We start from the raw sequence: 22618 nt of genomic DNA, 5'->3' as shown, positions 1-22618 counted from the left end.
CTTTTTTAGCATCCCTTATTGTCTTCTTGCATTTCTTTTGCCAGAGTTTGTGTTCTTTTTTATTTTCTTCATTCGGACAAGACTTCCATTTTTTGAAGGAAGACTTTTTGCCTCTAAGAGCTTCCTTGACTTTGCTCGTTAACCATGTTGGCATCTTCTTGGCCCTGGCGGTACCTTTTCTGATCTGCGGTATGCACTCCAGTTGAGCTTCTAATATAGTGTTTTTAAACAACTTCCAAGCATTTTCGAGTGATGTGACTCTCTGGACTTTGTTTTTCAGCTTTCTTTTTACCAATCCCCTCATTTTTGTGAAGTTTCCTCTTTTGAAGTCAAATGTGACCGTGTTGGATTTTCTTGGCAATTGGCCAGTTACATGTATGTTTAATTTAATAGCACTGTGGTCACTGCTCCCAATTGGTTCAACAACACTTACATCTCGCACCAGGTCCCGGTCCCCACTGAGGATTAAGTCCAGGGTTGCCGTCCCTCTGGTCGGTTCCATGACCAACTGATCTAGGGAATAGTCATTTAGAATATCTAGAACCTTTGCTTCTTTGTCATGACTGGAACACATATGCAGCCAGTCTATGTCCGGGTAGTTGAAGTCACCCATTACTACCACATTTCCTAGTTTGGATGCTTCCTCAATTTCATATCTCATCTCAAGGTCTCCCTGAGCATTTTGATCAGGGGGACGATAGATCGTTCCCAGTATTAAGTCCCTCCTGGGGCACGGTATCACCACCCACAACGATTCTGTGGAGGAGTCTGCCTCTTTTGGGGTTTCGAGCTTGCTGGATTCAATGCCTTCTTTCACGTATAGAGCGACTCCGCCACCAATACGTCCTTCCCTGTCCTTCCGATATAGTTTATATCCAGGGATAACCGTATCCCACTGGTTTTCTCCATTCCACCAGGTCTCGGTTATGCTCACTATATCAATGCTCTTCTCTAAGACCAAGCACTCCAGTTCTCCCATCTTGGTTCGGAGGCTCCTAGCATTAGCGTACAGGCACTTGTAAGCAGTGTCTCTCTTCAAGTGTCTTTGGCACTTGTGGTTAGGCCTGTGGTAATTTTGCTCTTCTGAATTTATATCCTGTGCCCCTGCTCTCACAATGCCTACTTCTAGGCCTACCCCTTTTAAAATTTCATCATTTCTTTGGTTTTTATCCCAGGGGGGAGGTTTATTCCGAACCGGACCTTTCTCAGCTCCTGTCGGGTTTCCCCCCTCAGTCAGTTTAAAAGCTGCTCTGCTACCTTTTTAATTTTAAGTGCCAGCAGTCTGGTTCCATTCTGGTTCAAGTGTACCATAGGTTGGTGGTAGAGCACATAGAAGATTCCAGGTCCAGTGCTTGACATCTCCAGCTAGGGCTAAGCCAGAACATTTTGCTGCCTGAGGTGAAGGCCAGGATGGTGTCTCCCCTGTTCCATGTGCAACAGCTAGCCAGATGGGTACCTGGATTTTACTTCAATTCTGGCAATAGGAGAGCATCCTCCAATGTACTTGAGGGCAGAAGGTAGGTTACGGGGTGCAAGGCTGGCCATGTGGCACACACAATTCAGTCTACTCTCTTCCCCTCAGCATTTTGCAAGTGTTGCACTCTGCCTCATAGTAAAGCCAGCCTTGGGGCTGAGCAAGAACTCTGTCTGAATCCTGTGAGAGCCACTGCCCATTAGGGAGGGGGAGGGAAAATTGATCCAGTTTACATTTAAAGGTGAGCCTACTTAACTCGCACTTTGTGAAACAGTATGCAGTGAAACACATCTGTCTTCTGAAACATGCACATCTCCAGATTTTGCAATATAGTTCTCCAGCCAAGTAATTGTGTGGAAAAATGTACACGGTGGAGTCAAGTGTGTCTGTAAATGCCTATATTTGTGAAAATAACATTCCAAAATGCATTATATTGTGGGAAATTGCTTTACAAAAATGTATATATTAGGCATAATTGCATACAAAGAAATTTTTATTATGAGAAATAACTTGCTGATTAATTTTTGCCTTTTTCACAACTGCCGCACACTTGTTGGTGCCCCCTCCCCCCTTAACAAGTTTGCAACTGTGGTTTTAAATGCTGTAGTATGCTATTGTTTTATAATATAAGCCAATCTGACGGCTTCAGAGTGTCAGAAAACTGGGTACAGAGGTCAGTCCTGCTCCCCATTGGCTTAAGCCTGGTCTACACATGCAGCAGAGTAAGATACTAATCTCTCGAGGTGGTAGGATGGACTGTACCACTTCAGGTTGCAGGTAGAAGATCCTTTTGTTTCAGTGCTGCTTTGGGGGGGGCAGTAGTAGAAAGCCACCACGGTAGGGAGAGGAGTGAAAACTTTCTGATGTACTCTTTGTTTTTACTTGTAGAAGGTTTTGTACATACAGGAGAATTCAAAAATAGCATTCTCTGCCTCCGGTTAGAGATGGCACAGTCCATTCTGCCATCTCAGGATTCTGTCACCTCATTCTGCTGCATATGTGGACCATCTGAGGAGCCAGCTCTACAGTTAGGTAGAATGAAGCAGCCATCTCAGGCAGCAGGTTTAGGATGCCATGAAAGGGTAGCAAATTGTTAGCTCTTTAATTTATTGTTGTATTTTTATTGCCAGGGAAGAGGCACTTGTGGAATTTTCTGCCTCACATGCCAAAAATATCTGGAACAGCTATGGATACTGTGCACTTTGACTTGGTGGGTGGGGACACCATTTGATACTCTTGTCTTGAGCCAAACCTATAGACCAGGTCTAAGAGTTCATTGCATTCAAAATGACTTGTAAAGGCCAGATGTTGTCAGTAAGAGTCTCCTAATACAAATGAGGGTGTTCAAAGATAATGTTCTCCTGGCCCAGACCCAACAACTGCAGGCAAACAAGAGGAAGAATGAGATTGTTACTGAGAAGTAAAAGACCAGACTTTCAGGAATCGATTTTTCATACAGCACCTTGATTTTCTCACTGTTTCAGCTGGGCAATAAACATGAACAACCAACCAAGAGAATGATGGTCAAATCTTTATTCATATGCACTGATGGCTTTTTCTGCGGAAAAGTGATGCCTAGGTGCCCTCCACTTTTTTGGAAAAAAAATGGAAGGAAAGATAATAGGGTCAACACCATATTATTTTGAAGGTTTTTTGAGAAGATGTCAACAAGAAAAAATGAAAATGTCAAAAAATGGCTTGATATACTATATTACTTACAGGCTGTTTGGTTGAGAGAAAACTGACCAAGTGATTTACCGAAGGCATTTATGGGACAGTCTTTAGATTACAGGGAAGATGAAAAATGAATGAAAATCTATTTCATATTTACTTTAATGCAGCCATGTAGGAGTGGCAGGAGGGAAGCATCACAAGATGACAGGTCTGGTATCCATATACAGAGATTTATTTGCATATTTCTCTCAGTTCAAACACGTGGGTGAATATGAATCTCTGTGTGTAATGTACAAATTGATATTTGACAACAGATAGAAGGAATGAATGATGGCTGATAACCATCAAAAATATTCACTGGAAGCCTCCATAGTTACTCTTTTTTATCTGCCACCCATCAATGGCTCATTGTGCAAGGAGACTTCAAGGTGCTGGAAGGGTTGTTGCTCAGTGGTAGAGCATCTGCCTTGCATGCAGAAGGCCCCAGGTTCAATGCCCGGCATCTGCAGGTAAGGCTGGGAGAGGCTCCTGCCTGAAACCCTGGAGTGCTGCTACTGGCCATTGTAGACCAGGGGTTCCCAAACTGTGGCCTGTGAAGCACCTGTTGTTCATGAGCTTCATTCAGGTGGTCCCCAGCTAGGGTTGCCAGGTTCAGAGCCTGAGACTGATCCTGTATCTTTAGGAGAAGAGAAAGTCAGCCAAGTGCAGGTGTTCTTGCAACCCTGTAATGAGAAAAACCACAAGGTGGAATTCTCCCTTCCCCCTGCACAACTTTTAGAGATATATAAGACTGCCTCCAAGAGTTCTTCTGTGCCTTTAAAAGTTGTGCAGGGGGAAGGGAGAATTCTACCTTGTGGGTTTTCCCATGACAGTGCCCTGAACCTGGCAACCCTGACCCCAGCACATCTGTAAAAATACAATTAAAAATCATACAGCATCTAGCACAGCACTAATTGCTACAATGGGCAGAAACATCACTGAGTGGTCCACCAAGACCCTTGGCAATTTTCAAGTGGTCCATGGGGGGAAATGTTTGGGAACCCCACTGGTGTAGACAATACTGAGATGTCTGGTTCAGTATAAGGCAGCTTCCTATGTTCCTTGTCATTTATTCATTAATGTGCATTATTTACAACATTTGGTGCCCTGTTGTTGTTCATTTACAATGTTCATATATCACCTTCTAACAAAACATTGTACAAGTACTTTGGGCTGCAGCCCTAACCCCACTTACCTGGAAGTAAACCCCATAGAATTCAATAGGACATACTTCTGAGTAGACATGTGTAGAACTGCCCTGTTACACATTAATTTGCATGCCAAAATGCATATATTAGGCAAAATGCACATAAATTTTCATGAGGACTTTTTAAAAGAAAAAAACGCAATCTGAGGTAGAAATGGGGGGAACTAAACTTTCACAAATGAGAAACAGAGAAACCTAAATTGACGCATTTGTCAGTTGCTGGCTATGATGGCTCTTTATTCAGAGGCAGCACACTGGGGGCAAACGATGGGGAGGGCTGTTGTTTTCATGCTTGGTGGTGATTTATTTATTTATTTATTTATTGTATTTATCTACCACCCCATAGCCGAAGCTCTCTGGGCGGTTTACAGTACCTAAAAACACATATATAAATTTAAAACACATCTTTTAAAAACAATTTAAAACACAATTTAAACATTTAAAACAATTTAAAAACACATGCTAAAATGCCTGGGAGTTTCACATCTGACTGGCCAGTTTTAGAAACAGGGTGCTGGGCTAGATTATCTCTTGGCCTGATCCAATAGGGCTCTTAGATTCTTTATATACAAATTATTATTGTTGTTGTTGTTAAAATTTATACCCTGCCCTTCCTCCCAGAAAGAGCCCATGACAGCAAATAAATGACACAACACTAAAAACATCTGTAAAACATCTTTAAAACAAAACATCTTACAAAACATCATAAAAACAAAACAAAATCTATCAGGTGACCTCAGGCAGATGGAAAGAAGGGAGATATCACACCATGTAAATGTTTATGTGAAGCAGCCTCAGGCCAGCCAGCCACGGTGATGATGCTGGAACCATTTTCTCCACCTCTTGGGCTTTTGGAATTCTTTGCACAGCTGGCCTAGTTTGAAGCCCTTGTAGCTTTTGCAAACGTGTACTTGTTCTGAATGTTCACAACCTGGGCATTTCCCACACAGCCAACTGGACAGCCATCTGCTCTTTTTTATTGGTTAGCTTCTCTTCTTAATGTCACCTTGCATTGCACCCATCTTGTAAAAAAAACCCCAAAAATACTACTTTGCCTGTTTTCCTGTTCAACACAAGGTGAGATTTCCACCTTCAAATCCAAATTGCTGTGGGACATAGGAAGGTACTTCAGTGGATCCTGGCTTCTGTAGAATCGTTGTGGGTGGTGATACCATGCCCCAGGAGGGACTTAATACTGGGAACGATCTATCGTCCCCCTGATCAAAATGCTCAGGGAGACCTTGAGATGAGATATGAAATTGAGGAAGCATCCAAACTAGGAAATGTGGTAGTAATGGGTGACTTCAACTACCCGGACATAGACTGGCTGCATATGTGTTCCAGTCATGACAAAGAAGCAAAGTTTCTAGATATTCTAAATGACTATTCATAAGAACATAAGAAGAGCCTGCTGGATCAGGCCAGTGGCCCATCTAGTCCAGCATCCTGTTCTCACAGTGGCCAACCAGGTACCTGGGGGAAGCCCGCAAGCAGGACCCAAGTGCAAGAACACTCTCCCCTCCTGAGGCTTCCGGCAACTGGTTTTCAGAAGCATGCTGCCTCTGACTAGGGTGGCAGAGCACAGCCATCATGGCTAGTAGCCATTGATAGCCCTGTCCTCCATAAATTTGTCTAATCTTCTTTTAAAGCCGTCCAAGCTGGTGGCCATTACTGCATCTTGTGGGAGCAAATTCCATAGTTTAACTATGCGCTGAGTAAAGAAGTACTTCCTTTTGTCTGTCCTGAATCTTCCAACATTCAGCTTCTTTGAATGTCCACGAGTTCTAGTATTATGAGAGAGGGAGAAGAACTTTTCTCTATCCACTTTCTCAATGCCATGCATAATTTTATACACTTCTATCATGTCTCCTCTGACCCGCCTTTTCTCTAAACTAAAAAGCCCCAAATGCTGCAACCTCTCCTCGTAAGGGAGTCGCTCCATCCCCTTGATCATTCTGGTTGCCCTCTTCTGAACATTTTCCAACTCTATAATATCCTTTTTGAGATGAGGCGACCAGAACTGTACACAGTATTCCAAATGCGGCCGCACCATAGAATTATACAACGGCATTATGATATCGGCTGTTTTATTTTCAATACCTTTCCTAATTATCGCTAGCATGGAATTTGCCTTTTTCACAGCTGCCACACACTGGGTCGACATTTTCATCGTGCTGTCCACTACAACCCCGAGGTCTCTCTCCTGGTCGGTCACCGCCAGTTCAGACCCCATGAGCGTATATGTGAAATTAAGATTTTTTGCTCCAATATGCATAATTTTACACTTGTTTATATTGAATTGCATTTGCCATTTTTCTGCCCATTCACTCAGTTTGGAGAGGTCTTTTTGGAGCTCTTCGCAATCCCTTTTTGTTTTAACAACCCTGAACAATTTAGTATCATCAGCAAACTTGGCCACTTCACTGCTCACTCCTAATTCTAGGTCATTAATGAACAAGTTGAAAAGTACAGGTCCCAATACCGATCCTTGAGGGACTCCACTTTCTACAGCCCTCCATTGGGAGAACTGTCCGTTTATTCCTACTCTCTGCTTTCTGCTTCTTAACCAATTCCTTATCCACAAGAGGACCTCTCCTCTTATTCCATGACTGCTAAGCTTCCTCAGAAGCCTTTGGTGAGGTACCTTGTCAAACGCTTTTTGAAAGTCTAAGTACACTATGTCCACTGGATCACCTCTATCTATATGCTTGTTGACACTCTCAAAGAATTCTAATAGGTTACTGAGACAGGACTTTCCCTTGCAGAAGCCATGCTGGCTCTGCTTCAGCAAGGCTTGTTCTTCTATGTGCTTAGTTAATCTAGCTTTAATAATACTTTCTACCAGTTTTCCAGGGACAGAAGTTAAGCTAACTGGCCTGTAATTTCCAGGATCCCCTCTGGATCCCTTTTTGAAGATTGGCGTTACATTTGCCACTTTCCAGTCCTCAGGCACGGAGGAGGACCCAAGGGACAAGTTACATATTTTAGTTAGCAGATCAGCAATTTCACATTTGAGTTCTTTGAGAACTCTCGGGTGGATGCCATCCGGGCCCGGTGATTTGTCAGTTTTTATATTGTCCATTAAGCTTAGAACTTCCTCTCTCGTTACCACTATTTGTCTTAGTTCCTCAGGATCCCTTCCTGCAAATGTTAGTTCAGGTTCAGGGATCTGCCCTATATCTTCCACTGTGAAGACAGATGCAAAGAATTCATTTAGCTTCTCTGCAATCTCCTTATCGTTCTTTAGTACACCTTTGACTCCCTTATCATCCAAGGGTCCAATTGTCTCCCTAGATGGTCTCCTGCTTTGAATGTATTTATAGAATTTTTTGTTGTTGGTTTTTATGTTCTTAGCAATGTGCTCCTCAAATTCTTTTTTAGCATCCCTTATTGTCTTCTTGCATTTCTTTTGCCAGAGTTTGTGTTCTTTTTTATTTTCTTCATTCGGACAAGACTTCCATTTTTTGAAGGAAGACTTTTTGCCTCTAAGAGCTTCCTTGACTTTGCTCGTTAACCATGCTGGCATCTTCTTGGCCCTGGCGGTACCTTTTCTGATCTGCGGTATGCACTCCAGTTGAGCTTCTAATATAGTGTTTTTAAACAACTTCCAAGCATTTTCGAGTGATGTGAGCCTCTGGACTTTGTTTTTCAGCTTTCTTTTTACCAATCCCCTCATTTTTGTGAAGTTTCCTCTTTTGAAGTCAGATGTGACCGTGTTGGATTTTCTTGGCAATTGGCCAGTTACATGTATGTTTAATTTAATAGCACTGTGGTCACTGCTCCCAATCGGTTCAACAACACTTACATCTCGCACCAGGTCCCGGTCCCCACTGAGGATTAAGTCCAGGGTTGCCGTCCCTCTGGTCGGTTCCATGACCAACTGGTCTAAAAAGGTGGCAGAGCAGCTTTTAAACTGACTGAGGGGGGAAACCCGACAGGAGCTGAGAAAGGTCCGGTTCGGAATAAACCTCCCCCCTGGGATAAAAACCAAAGAAATGATGAAATTTTAAAAGGGGTAGGCCTAGAAGTAGGCATTGTGAGAGCAGGGGCACAGGATATAAATTCAGAAGAGCAAAATTACCACAGGCCTAACCACAAGTGCCAAAGACACTTGAAGAGAGACACTGCATTGTTCAGGGTTCTTAAAACAAAAAGGGATTGCGAAGAGCTCCAAAAAGACCTCTCCAAACTGAGTGAATGGGCGGAAAAATGGCAAATGCAATTCAATATAAACAAGTGTAAAATTATGCATATTGGAGCAAAAAATCTTAATTTCACATATACGCTCATGGGGTCTGAACTGGCGGTGACCGACCAGGAGAGAGACTCGGGGTTGTAGTGGACAGCACGATGAAAATGTCAACCCAGTGTGCGGCAGCTGTGAAAAAGGCAAATTCCATGCTAGCGATAATTAGGAAAGGTATTGAAAATAAAACAGCCGATATCATAATGCCGTTGTATAAATCTATGGTGCGGCCGCATTTGGAATACTGTGTACAGTTCTGGTCGCCTCATCTCAAAAAGGATATTATAGAGTTGGAAAAGGTTCAGAAGTGGGCAACCAGAATGATCAAGGGGATGGAGCGACTCCCTTACGAGGAGAGGTTGCAGCATTTGGGGCTTTTTAGTTTAGAGAAAAGGCGGGTCAGAGGAGACATGATAGAAGTGTATAAAATTATGCATGGCATTGAGAAAGTGGATAGAGAAAAGTTCTTCTCCCTCTCTCATAATACTAGAACTCGTGGACATTCAAAGAAGCTGAATGTTGGAAGATTCAGGACAGACAAAAGGAAGTACTTCTTTACTCAGCGCATAGTTAAACTATGGAATTTGCTCCCACAAGATGCAGTAATGGCCACCAGCTTGGATGGCTTTAAAAGAAGATTAGACAAATTCATGGAGGACAGGGCTATCAATGGCTACCAGCCATGATGGCTGTGCTCTGCCACCCTAGTCAGAGGCAGCATGTTTCTGAAAACCAGTTGCTGGAAGCGTCAGGAGGGGAGAGTGTTCTTGCACTCGGGTCCTGCTTGCGGGCTTCCCCCAGGCACCTGGTTGGCCACTGTGAGAACAGGATGCTGGACTAGATGGGCCACTGGCCTGATCCAGCAGGCTCTTCTTATGTTCTTATGTTCTTATCAACAGCAAGGCATTCTAACAAGAGAGGCTTATAGCTGGTCATTGCCTGTAACCCAAGGCTGCTTTGCATGAGCATAGCCAGCATCAGTTATGGCACAGATGAGGAACCTGTGGCCCTCCAGATGTTGCTGAACTACACCTTCCATTATCCCTGACTGTTGGTCAGGCTGGCTGTGGTTGATGAGAGTTGGGGGCCTACAGATTTCCCATTCCTGGTGAATACTGTGGCTGAGACAACCTATGAGCTGGGCATATTTTGGTTATTATGCACTTCTTTTTCTTAACATTTATTGTTGTTGTTGTACATTTATATTCCACCCATCCTCCAAGGATCTCAGAGTGGTATACATGGATCTCTCTCATTTTACTGACCCAACAATCCTGTGAGGTACGCTAGGTAGACATATAAAACACAAGTAAAATAAAATATAATAAACATTTAATGCACAAATATTTTAAAAAAACAGCATAAAGTCACTACTAAAATTCTGCATATAGTATTGAATCAATGCCCATGTAAGATGAAATACCAAAAAAAAAAAAGAATACAGCCATACAATTCTGCAGACGGTAATAAATCAATGCCTATACAAGATGAAATACAAAAACAGAGTACAGACAAAAGCATTTCAACAAACAGCCTTCTTCGTTGGCCTTGTGACTTAATAGGCATACACTATAAAGGGCAAAAGATAAAAACAAGTTTAAACATTAATTACTAATGGTGAGTGTCTCTAGATTAAAACAAAAGCTGTTAGAAGAGGATACTGTAGACCCCATTACCTTTATGTATTACTTTCATTGATAAGGGCTGATACATAGGCAGTTCAAAAAGTCAAAATCTCTGCATAAAAATAATTTAAAATTAAAATTTTAGCGTATGTAAGATTTTGGATTCTTGAGAAAGTTACAGGAGTAGGAAGACAACTGGAAGCAAAACTGAAACAAACTGAACTTTTCTGGATGTAATCTTTGAAGACTATGGTGCCAAATGGACTAAATGAAGACCTGGACCCCTGTGCTGTAATAATTGTTTTGGGTTCCTATTTCATCAGTTTTTTGCAGAGTTTGAAGTTCTATTTTTGTGATTTGTATGTTCGAAATGTATATATTGAATTATTTTTCTTAAGAAATTTAATTGGTTCATAGGTGGCACAAGGGTTATTATCATGTTATGGGGAGGAGCTTCTGGTGGATTATCAAAGATTAATGTAAATTGTTGAGTGGTTTTAGCTGAGGTATGTCATGTGCTTAGCAGCTGGAGGAGTAAATTTCACAGCTGTGCTGCACCTTTAGGCTCAGTAGTGAATATTATACAGCCATGAGAGTACTGTAACCAGCATGGATTCTTCGCATTCCATAAGCTCCAGTGGCCAGAGTGGTTTAACTGTCAGCCACTCTGATTGAAGCTCTGTGAGGGGAACAGCATTCTTTGGGGGAAGCCATGACTGTCTAAAGTGAAATAAAGGTCTGGTGTGGATGTGGCCAGGGACAGCTTTGGTTTGGGTGGGAGACTACATGTGCCTGCTGTAGAATAAAAAGGTAGGGGAAACCCTGAAAAAGAATGATACTGCTCACAATGTTTTCCTTTTGGAAAGGAAACGGGCTTTCCCTCAGCCCAGTGTCCATCCACCCACCCAATCTCCTCCCCTCCTCCCTGTCCCTGCCCCTCCCCCAGGTCAGGTTCACCTATCCTACCCATGATTGTACAGGAGTAAATCCAACTGAACTCAAAAAGCATGCAAATGATGAAACCTGCTGTCCCCTCCTCCTCCCTCCTATCCCCTCCCTCCCCATCCCCATCCCCATTCCCTTCCAATCCCCTCCCCTCCTTCCCCTCTCTTCCACCTTCCATCTCCTGTCCCCTCCCCTTCCTCTATGGTCAGTTTTACATATTCTAAGCATGATTCCACAGGAGTAAATCCCACTCAACTCAATAACCACGCAAATGATCAATCCATTCTCAGCAAACTTGCACAGGAGTTCATTTCTTACCTCCTGGATTAAAAAGCAGAGAAATGCATTAATAGGCCAAAAAAAACCCTTGTGGTTTAAGAACATACCTATAGGCATCAGATATTTCTATCAAACTTTAAAAAACAGGGAAACTGGGCAGCTATAGTGAATGCACTAGGGGAGCAGGAGACCTGACCTCCTCTCTGAGATAGTGTACTGCCCTACAAATTTGTAACAATGCAAACAATTTTGGTATGTCTTTCACAGTCCAGTCCACTTCCTGGGTAGCTTTTTGCTCCAATATGAATAAGTTTACACCTGTTTGCACTGAATTTCATTTGCCATTTTAACACCCATTGACTCAGTGAGAGAGATCCTTTTGGAGCTCTTCGCAATCTCTTTTTGTTTTAAAAATTCTGAACAATTTAGTATCATCAGCAAACTTGGCCACCTCACTGCTCACCCCTAACTCTAAATTGTTTATGAACAAGTTAAAAACCACAGGCCGACTCCACTTTCTGCAGCCCTCTATTGGGAGAACTGTCCATTTATTCCTACTCTCTGCTTCCTGCTACTTAACCATTTCCTGATCCACAAGTGGACCACTCCTCTTCTTCCATGACTGCTAAACTAGATGATAATGATGATGTGAGCACTCTAATAGGTTTCATTAAATAATAAATAAAAAAAGGTAAAAGCTATCAAATATTTTGCAGATTAACTGGCCTGATAAAATTTTAATCAGGTACAGGAACATTTATGTTGCTTTTTGGGGGGGGGGTGTTTGAAAGCAACAAACAGAAGTCAGACAGACTCCTTCTCATTAAACAAGGCCCTGGGGAGACTTTTGCTTTGCTTCTCCAAAATTGGTGTGCTGTTGTTTTTAGCTCCTTGAAGGATGTGTACCTCTTCCCTCCAGTGGAGAAGCATGCTTCTTCCTCTGATTAAAAGAAAGAAAGAAAGAAAGAAAGAAAGAAAGAAAGAAAGAAAGAAAGAAAGAAAGAAAGAAACTTGATCCTTCTATACAGCAAGGCTTTCATGTTTGCTATCCCCATGCAGTTCTGCCCCCTTGGATGACACATGGTCTAGAATGGCATGCAATTGCTTTTTGCTGGGACTCTTGGGACTATGCTGCCAACGTTAAAACATGGCCAGGGTATCCTTTGAACAATCACTTGGATAAGCCCTGAAACTACAAAGTAAGCAAAAGTAACTGACAGATCTCAGCATTTAGCGAGATACATAGGTATTAGGAAATACGACCATATTTTTTCACAGATGAGGAAAAGCGGAAGCAGTAGAGCAGATCATTTTAAGATTAGGAAGGAACCAATCTGAAGAAGGGGAAAGGTGAGAACTAATTTTGCTGAGATTTTGCTTCAATTCTGTCATACGGGTCTGTGTGCGTGCACATGCGTGCACACCTATCAGAACACATCATGCTCTAAGAGTAGAAAATGGGTGGCTAACTACCAGAAAAGGATTGATTTTTTCCCCTAGTGCTATTGCTTAGCTGTGATACAGCCACTAGCCTAGGGAGGGAAACAATCGATATAGCTATTATCAACTGTTGACTACAGCTTGCGAAAGCAATAATCGCCTTTAAAATCTTTGCAGCTGTTTCAACAATCATCCAGTTTGTTAACACGCTGAAGCTCTGAGTAAGCTCATCTTTAAAATGCCCAAAAAAAATGTTTGGAGACTGTGAGACTGCTTTATTTAATCTAAACTAGTCTGTTGCTACTAGTAGTCTACTGTGACCTTGTGTTCAGGTAGAAATGTCCAGGATCTGCAGAAAGAAAAATAAGAGGAACCAGTATAGCTACATTACCCACCTACATCTGTCTTTGTATTTAACATGCATTTTTAAAAAATGCAAATAGCATCCACTTAGTGATGGGGTTGATAATTATCAGGATCACAGCAGGCAGGGGGCAGGGCATAATCTTTTCCTCCCCTGCTGTAGTTCTGATGGACATCACTCCTCTGAGCTACCGTGTGCATTCATAGGAAAGCTTCCAGTGGCATCAAGGAGAAGGAACAATTTTCATCTGAACCACAGCAGGGAAGGAAAGGGTTAAACTCCCCTTTCCTGCCTGCTGAGATCCCAGTGATTGTCCTTCCACCACAGGCACTTTAAATGCAAAGATGCATTTGACATCACATCTAGTTTGGCCTTGATTGAGGAACTGATAAGTTTCCAAGTAGGAATGAGGGAGAATTTTGATTCTGTTAGCATTTAAAGGTGAATGTACCTAATTTGTACTTTCTGAACCAAGATGCAAACCGAAACACATCAGTCCTCTGAAATGTGCCCTTCTCCAAATTTTGCAATGCAGTTCTCCAGTGCAGTAATGTGTACATAAATGCACATACTAAAGTGTGCATAAAATGCATATATAAGCAAAAATAAAACCATACAAAAAACCATAACATACAAATATTAGGGGAAATTGCTTTGCCAAAATATTTATATTAGGCCAAATTGCATGCAAAAATATGTATAGTAGGAGAATTTTGCAAAACAAAATGCTGACACATTTTTATGAAGACTTATTTTTAAAAAATCACAAACGGATATAGAAATGTGGAGAACTGAATTTTAGATTTGAAAAATGAGAAACAGAAATTGAAATGGACAGATTCTCCCATCCCTACAAGAATTCCTATATCCCCCTCAATACAGTTTGCAAGTTAAAGCCGTATATAATAATCACTGTAAATGTTTTTATCATAGACTCCTTTCCATATTGTAATCTTAAAAAAAGAAAAGAAATCAAGTTCTGGTTCTTGAATCTTTGCTGAGTCTTGCATCTCCACCACTCCAATCTAAAATATGAACCCCAAGTGCAAAGCTTTTCAGAGGGGTTTCAAACAATTGTGGGACCTCTGTATTGAGATATAATTACAAGGTGTGTTGATAAAGCAAAACAAAAAGATTGTACCATTCCAGCTGTGATGGTTTGGTTCTAGCAGGACTTTGTCTCAGCTTTGTGATGTTGATTTTTGCATGCATAATATATGCTTATTATCACAAGCCCAATATGCAGATGACAGATAACAAAAGGCATTATTACAATAATGCGTAGTGTCTTGCTGATTTTTATATGCTCACTAAATGCAGTAGAACATATGCTCACAGGGGTTTTAACCGCTGCTTCTATAATAGGCAATGCTATGAATGAAATTACATTTATGACACAGCTTTAATAGACATTTTAATAATGCCTGTTCGTCTATCTCAGCTGTCAACAGAGAAGATGTGATAATTCACTGTTGGATATTGGGGGAAATGCGATCATTATAGAACTGGCAGGAGGAATGTGTGTATACAGCCTGCATGCTATCCAAAGTTAGGTGTTCAATGAGCTTACTACAATCTTTCACTTTGGCGCTTTGACGTGCATATTTGTTTGCTGTTTTTCAAGGAGCATAATTCTGAACCCCGCCTATTTCCGTAACCACCTTCGCCAAGCTGCTGTGTTCCGATGCTTAGAGAGATATTCTGAGGCTGCAAGGTATGTATGTCTGTTATTAACTGGGCAACCTTTCTACATGGAATAAATGAATTCTCCACTGTTTCTTCGTTTTACCTATTGCTACCCGGAGCAGTGGATGAAGTGGCAAACTGGCTCAGTTTGTGATCAGCATGTTCCCCCAATTCCATCCTTATTTCCAATTAAACTGTTGGTCCACTGAAGCCAGGATTGTCTGCTCTGATTGGGAGTGGCTCTGCAAGGCGCTTTCCTGACAATGCTATCTGTGATCATTTAAGGGAGATGGTGGAGATTAAAGCTGAGGCTTTCTGAATGCAAAGCATCTATTCTACCAGTAGGAGCACAGGAAAGTGCCTTATACTGAGTCAGACCATTGATTCATCTATTTATTATTTATTTTATTTATTATCTTTATTTTTACCCTGCCCTATTTTCCAAACTGGAACTCAAGGCGGCTTCCAGATAAAATACATATAATTAAGAACATACAATGGTCTAAAATAAATAGAATTAAACTATCTGCAATATTAAAACCATTCAATCATACACTTAATAAATCACCTCAGTTTAAAATTGTACAATTAAACTATAACATTGCAGCACCCTCTTCAAGCCATGACCATAGCAACCTTCAGCTCCAAAGGCCTGTCGGAATAAAAAAGTCTTTACCTGCCGACGGAAGGATTGCAAAGAGGGGGCCATTCTTGCCTCCCTAGGAAGGGAATTCCAGAGCCTAGGGGCAGCCACCGAAAAGGCCCTATCTCACATCCTCACTAAACATACTTGTGTAGATGTGGGGATTGAGAGAAGGGCCTCTCCTCATCTAGCTCAGTATTGTCTATACTGACCGGCAGGGGCTGTCTGGGGCTTTAGGTAGTGGACATTCCCATCAGTCCCTGGAAATGCCAGGGATTGAACCTGGGACCTTCAGCACACAAGGCAGATGCACTACCACGGACTCCTCTCCTTTGATACCACTGAGCTACAGCCCCTTTATCTTCCTTAATGTTCCTTGCACTCTGTAATTCCCAAGACTGCTTTCCTCTTATCCCAAGGCTATTTTGAAAATGACAATTAGTTTGGGGGTGGGGGAGATAATTTGACTCACAAGCTGCAAATTTATACTTACTTTTTTTTCTGAATGTAATTGTTTACTTATTTCCTACTATGGGTGTTGTCATATTTATGGATTTTATAGAAGAAAAAGAGTATGGCTCTACTAATTAAAAGTTGATGAATCATCTCTCTTCCCAATTATTATCGATCAATCAATTATTGATTTAAAAAATGTGTGTAGGAGCATATACTGCAGTGTGTTCTCCCAGTACTCTCCTGTTCAGCGTTACAACTATTCACTCCAATTCCCACACACATACACTCGGTTTTCTATTTTTCTTTTCCACCTGGCAGTCAACATACCTTGGTTCCTGCACATAGTCAGTCATGGGCTATTTGGGGGCAGGGCTTAATTCTTAATTAATTGTATTGGCACTCACCACCTGAGTTCACTGTTACAGGGAGTGATTTCATAAATTAAAACTACCAGTCATTATTAGGAGGACTGGTCATGTTTAAGATTTCGTGTTTCAGTCTCAAGTATGTGAATGTTCCAGAATAAAAATAATTCCACAACAAACGTGTGTCCTTCACTTGAATACCTCACCAATTAAAATCTGCCTGTGCCAGCAAACTGGAGTTGAATTTGATTCAACTATCAATAAATGAATGTAAATCTTGTAGTAATCAAACTTAAATTTGGTGTGATGGCTGCCACTTTTGTTTTAAGGTTAACAAGAATTCCTCAAAATGGTTAAAACTGAAAATATTTGTACATTTTTAAAAACTTGGGGCTGTATCCAGAGCTGCCATTCCACTTCTGCAGCAGACTTCTGCTTGCACAATGAAACTTGCCCCTCCTCTCTAGGCCCCCTCCATTCCCTCAAAATCATAGAATCATAGAATAATAGAGTTGGAAGGGGCCTTGTAGGCCATCGAGTCCAACCCCCCTGCTCACAGCAGGAAATCCACAGCTAGAGCATCTCCCGCAGATAGCTGTCCAGCCTCTGCTTGAAGACATCCAGTGAAGGGGATCCCACCACCTCCCTAGGCAGTCGCTTCCATTGCCGAACTGCCCTTACTGTCAAGAAGTTCCTTCTAATGTCCAATCTGAATCTACGCTCCTGCAACTTAAAACCATTAGACCTAGTCCTACCCTCTGGGGCAGCAGAGAACAAATCTGTACCCTCCTCTATGTGACAGCCCTTCAGGTACTTAAAGAGTGCAATCATGTCACCCCTCAGCCTTCTCTTCACCAGACTGAACATGCCAAGTTCCTTCAACCTTTCCTCATAAGACTTGTTCTCCATACAGGCTATCATCCTCATCGCCCTCTTCTGAACCCGCTCCAACTTGTCTATATCTTTCTTAAAATGAGGCTCCCAGAACTGAATGCAGTATTCCAGATGAGGCCTGACTAATGCAGAATATAGTGGGACTATTACTTCCCTCGACCTGCTTCAGAGGCTTCAGAGGGTTGTATGGCCCTTTGGAACAGGTTTTTGGGCTTGTGGAGAGAGGTAGGGGAAGTCCCACTGCTCAGATGGAACACCATAAAAGCAGCATTGAATACAAACCAATTTTCTGAGTTTTTGCCAAATTTCAAATTTGTGCAAAAAAAAACAAAAATCATTTTCAGTGCCAAAGATTTCCTAGCATTACTATAAACCACTTGGAGTGCTTTGGCAAAAAGTCACAGCATATTTCTTTATGTATGTATGTATTAAATTTATATCCTGCCCTTCCTCCCAGTAGAAGCATCGCAGCATATAAATAAATATTGCTAGCCACTGTTGGAATCAGAGCTTGGAATTAATTCATTACTTTTTTGAGGATCGAGTGGGTAATTCCTTTACAGTTTGATTGTAATAGAACTAGGAGTAATTTTATTACTTTTGTGGAGTAATTGTAACGTTTCCAGCATTACTTTTGGGCATTACTTGAGGGGGGGAAGCAGGGGAAGTTTTCTGCTCCTCTGATTTGTGGATGAAAATCATGTGCCTCAAACTGGGCTTCTGTGCAACGTTGCTCTTCCCTCATGCTCTGTGGGTGGGTAGGAGGCGACGAGGGAGGAGGTGGAGAGCGAGATGGGGTGGAGAAGGCAATTGTTTAAAAAAATGGATGGTGGTGGTGAAGAATGGAGTGGAAGGAAAAAGGAGCCAGAGGGCAAGAACATGGATAGAGGAGAAGGAGGCAGCAGAATGGAGATAAAGAACTGTGGAGGTGAAAGATGACTCTGTGTGTGTGTGTGTGTGTGTGTGTTGCACTTGGCACATAAAGTGGCCTCCACCACCCTCTCTGGCTACTGTGCTGCATTTGCAGTATTTTAACTTTTTTGCATCTCAGGGAAAAAAAAATTGCTTGGGTGAGTGTTCCTTAGTTGGTGGCAGGGCAGGGTCTGGGAGGTGGTTAAGTGAGAAAGATTATGCTTGCTAGCTGAGGGGGTTGGAGTTGCACTTGGTTTGACATGCAAAGATCTGAGTAGTGGCCTCTGCCTCCCTCCCCACCTCCCTTACCAGCGGAGAGACCACCATTGTTATCTTATGGATAAAAGTAATTTTTCTACTACGAATTATTCTACTACCTTAATGTTGTTTTAGGCTACTTGGATGTGCAGCAGCCAAGGCCAGCACAAAAAAGTAACTGAAATGTAATTGTAGTGATTACTATTGAGGAAAAGTAATCAGTTACTGTCAGAGCAATCATAATTGTAACGGTAGTTACTACTTTTGGGGGCCATGTAATTGTAACTGTAATTTATTACTTTTTAAAAGTACTCTCCCATGCTCTGGTTGGAATCAGGATGCTAGACTAGATGGACTCTAGATCAGATCCAGCAGGGCTCCCCTCATGTTCTTAGTGTAACCTTAGAATTAATACAGGCTGGCTGAAGTGTGGGAGACAGAACAGAATCCCATGGCGCTGTTTTGTAGATGTCAAATAGTGAAAATGTTGTGGGAGAGTTTCTTAATTGGGTTTGCTCTGATGGTGGGAGAGAGATGGATGAAGTGTAGGAGAGGGACTCTGAGTCTCACAGAAAGGCTAATGATTATTTTCCCCAAGTGAGATAGAGGACCAGGGAAGCTTGTGAGGTAACTGCATTGAGGAGTTGCACTAGAATTATAGCAGGAATAACTTGCTCATAAAGAGGAAGCATTACGGTTAATGTGGCGACAGCAAATCTTTAATGAACCAACAGTGATATCCAGAAATATCTGCCTTTGAAATTAAGAGTCAAGATCTGTTCTTAGATATACAAGTGGAGACACTCATAAATTTGGGGATGGGTTCTTTTGTGTTTATGCCTTCTATGTTATCACTGTTGTCACTTCACGCTCTCACCCTCCCCCCACTCATGCAATATTTATAAACACATATGCCATATTCTCCTACACAAGCACAATCTAATAATTTGACCAATATTTCAATAGAGCTGCGTCCTTATTCCCTTGCTGAAACACTTGGGCCATGTAAATTGACACTTTGAAGGATTTCAGAGCAGTCAGAATGGAACTACATATCATTATTTGTTATTATTATTAATTTCATTTATTAATCAGTTCCTGGGAGGCATCTCAAAGCCATTTATAAAACCAAAAATATATAAAACAATGCCATATATAAAAACAGTTAAAACAATTGTATATATAGAAACAATTGCTCACCAACCATTGGTACTTTTATTTTGCTAGTACTTTCCCATATTTTTTCCAAGTATCTTCAGAACCATGAGGACTAGAAACTATTTGCTTATTTTTAAATCGAAATTTGAGATTCTTATGAATCTGTTGCATCTATGAGATTGACTGTGGAACTGACTGTATGCTTAGAATTACTGATAGTGCAGAATGCTGTTGATGTTCAGTCCGACCACTACCTGGCAGTGTATCAAAAACAGGGCCAAGGCCAGAGGTAGGCATTGTTGGGCACCTGCTTAGACCCACATACCTGCAGGAGATAACTATCACAGGAATTTCCTGGTCTTGCTCCTCACCCTTTATGCTGACACGGTCTCTCTTCACCTGCCGTCTCCAAGCATGCAAGCAATGACCAAGAGTGAGTAGATACAGCGTAATTTTTCAGTGGCTTTGGCATGGATGGATTTTGAAAGGATTGGACAATTCATGGAGAACTGGACTTTCAGTAGCTAACTGGAAAAGAAATGTTCATATTCAGAGGCAGTATACATATGAAACAACAACAAGGGGTGGTTATTGCCATCACGCTATGTTCATGAGCTTCCCCAGAGTTATCTGACTGGGCCCTGTTGGAGACAGTATGATATAGACCTTGGGTCTGATCAAGCAAGGCACTTCTTATGATCTTTGAAAGAAAAACCCAGAGCATTAATTGAGAATTCACACAGCCTGCAAGCTGATAGTTTGCAAAAATAACAACAAACAGGCTTCACATTTGGCCTCTGTTTAAAGCCACCAGACTCTTCAGATTTTTCTAAACTTTGTGCATAAAAATTATAGCTCTTACATCTTTCTGCTGATTAAAAAACCTATGTGCTGCTACCTAACTTAACTGTGTCATATTCTGTGCACCACTTAAAGGCTGCTCTTTTTATAATCAGCCAAAGCACTTAAAGCTATGGTAAAGATAGATGTAACAGCAAGACCACTCTTGAAGTACTTCACTATATTCAAAACAAAAGTGCCTATTTCTCCAAGATTGAGCTCGGGGGGGGGGGGGGCTGGTGCACATTATATCACCAACAAGCCTTCCTAACAATTTGATCTTGGTTTACAAGTAAACTAGTTTGAGCAGACCATTATTTGCTATAATTGATTGCAACAGTGGTTTGTTCACAAACAGGAAGTCAGTTTAGATATCTCAGTCATCAAGAATAGGAGAGAGAAGGAGCATATGAACCCAAGGATTGTATCTCCTTGGTTCGGCTTATGCACCTAATGCTGAACTGTGCATTATGGACCTTATATCACTCTGCATCATTTTCATAGATCGGTCAGTGAACATGTGAAGTTGCCAAATAAACACAAAGCATCCCATTCAATCAGTGTATAAGTTCACTATCCAGCACTATCTGACATTTAAATATTAAATATTAAGCAGGCGCCATCTCTGTTATCTTTTCGGCGCCTTTTGAAGACTTTCCTCTTCCAACAAGCCTTTTAAGTTGAGACCTATCACAGTCTGCGTCTGTGTTAGAATTGCTTTTAATATGTCTTTTAATATCTTTAACCCTTTTTTTAAAAGATGTTTTTAAAGTTTTCTTTAATGTTTTTAACATTGTTTTGTTTTAATGTATTTTAAGGTCTTCTTATGATGTCTTAAAGTGTTTTTAGTGTTTCTGTTTGCCGCCCTGGACTCCTGCTGGAAGGAAGGGCGGGGTATAAATCAAATAATAAATAAATAAATAAACAAATAAATAAATAAAATATATTTTTCTGTTCAAGGCATTTGATGTTATCCAAAGTTTTGTCAGTTCTTGCATTTGGAAAGCATTTTGAGAACCTTTGAAAGCAGCTTCTTCATTCACTGATAATGTACTTCTGCCCAGTCTGAAGACAAATCTGGAATATGCATTTAGACCAGCCTTTCCCAACCAGTGTGCCTCCAGGTGTTGTTGGACCACAACTCCCATCAGCCTCAGCCAGCATTGCCAATGGTCAGGAAAGATGGGAAATTGTGGCCCAACAACATCTGGAGGCACACTGGTTGGGAAAGGCTGATAGACTATAAAGTTTCAGGAGCAAACCAAAGCACAAAGTGATCAGGAGATTAAAACACTTGGTATCCATGTGTCTTCGTGTGACAGTGGCCTAAAAGGAGCTCCCTCCACGCATAACACTTTAAACAACCTCATTCACTAAGACTATATTTCTTCCTGCTGTGTAAATGAAGCAGTGGTGGATCAATTGAACCTGCCAAGATATCACAGCTCTAATATCCTGTGGAAAAGTCAGAGCAGGCACAGCTCTCCCTATGTTTCTGCTTTCTCTCAAGCTCAAAGAAAAAAAGTTGAAGCACAGACTGTGTCCCCTGCGAGTCTCTGACGTCTAGCGTTCCTGTCATTTGCAAAGAGCCCATTGAATTTCGTTTCTAAAACTCCTTAGACTTGCTCTATGTAGAATTCTGAAATGTGCAAAGCAAATCATAAGCCAAACATATTAGAACCAGTTAGAAAACTATGAGAATGGTTCTTTTAACAATAATGCTAAAGAAGTAAAGGGACGTCAGAGAAATATTGAAGGTGGGGTGACGACAGTAGAGCTTATGATTGCCTGCAATGTGCACATTTATATTACCTTCGTTCCACTGTTCATCTCTACTCAAGCAGGTTTTGCAGATTTTAAAAGAATTTAGAAAAAACTGAAATGCTGAGATTATAGTGAGGGTGAGGATCACCCATAGCCCACAGTGCCTTTATAAAACCAGATTTGGGAAGGAAATATTCATGGTCTTGAGCCATAAAGATATGCCAAAGCTACTGAAATTTGCTAGAAGAACATAACAGAGAATAGTTCCGCCAACCAGTTTTGGCCTCATACAGGGAATGAAAGTCAGGACAGAGACACTATGGTCCATAGCCAGGAGGGGCTTCTTTTC

At 41.4% G+C, this 22618-nt stretch overlaps 1 protein-coding gene across 1 annotated transcript in view; it reads left to right on the top strand.

Moving 5' to 3' along the window:
• The window catches only part of SPATA16 (spermatogenesis associated 16), a 199766-nt gene that overhangs the window by 59209 nt on the left and 117939 nt on the right, over positions 1-22618 (top strand). The window contains exon 3 of the mRNA XM_061634505.1: positions 14918-15007. Coding sequence (XP_061490489.1) covers positions 14918-15007 — 90 coding nt within the window. The remainder of the gene's footprint in view (positions 1-14917; positions 15008-22618) is intronic.

Source organism: Rhineura floridana, chromosome 7, assembly GCF_030035675.1.
Source record: "Rhineura floridana isolate rRhiFlo1 chromosome 7, rRhiFlo1.hap2, whole genome shotgun sequence".
In the NCBI taxonomy this organism is placed as follows: Eukaryota; Metazoa; Chordata; class Lepidosauria; order Squamata; family Rhineuridae; genus Rhineura; species Rhineura floridana.
The sequence above is the reverse complement of the archived record's forward strand: the minus strand, read 5'-3'. Positions and strand labels throughout refer to the sequence as shown.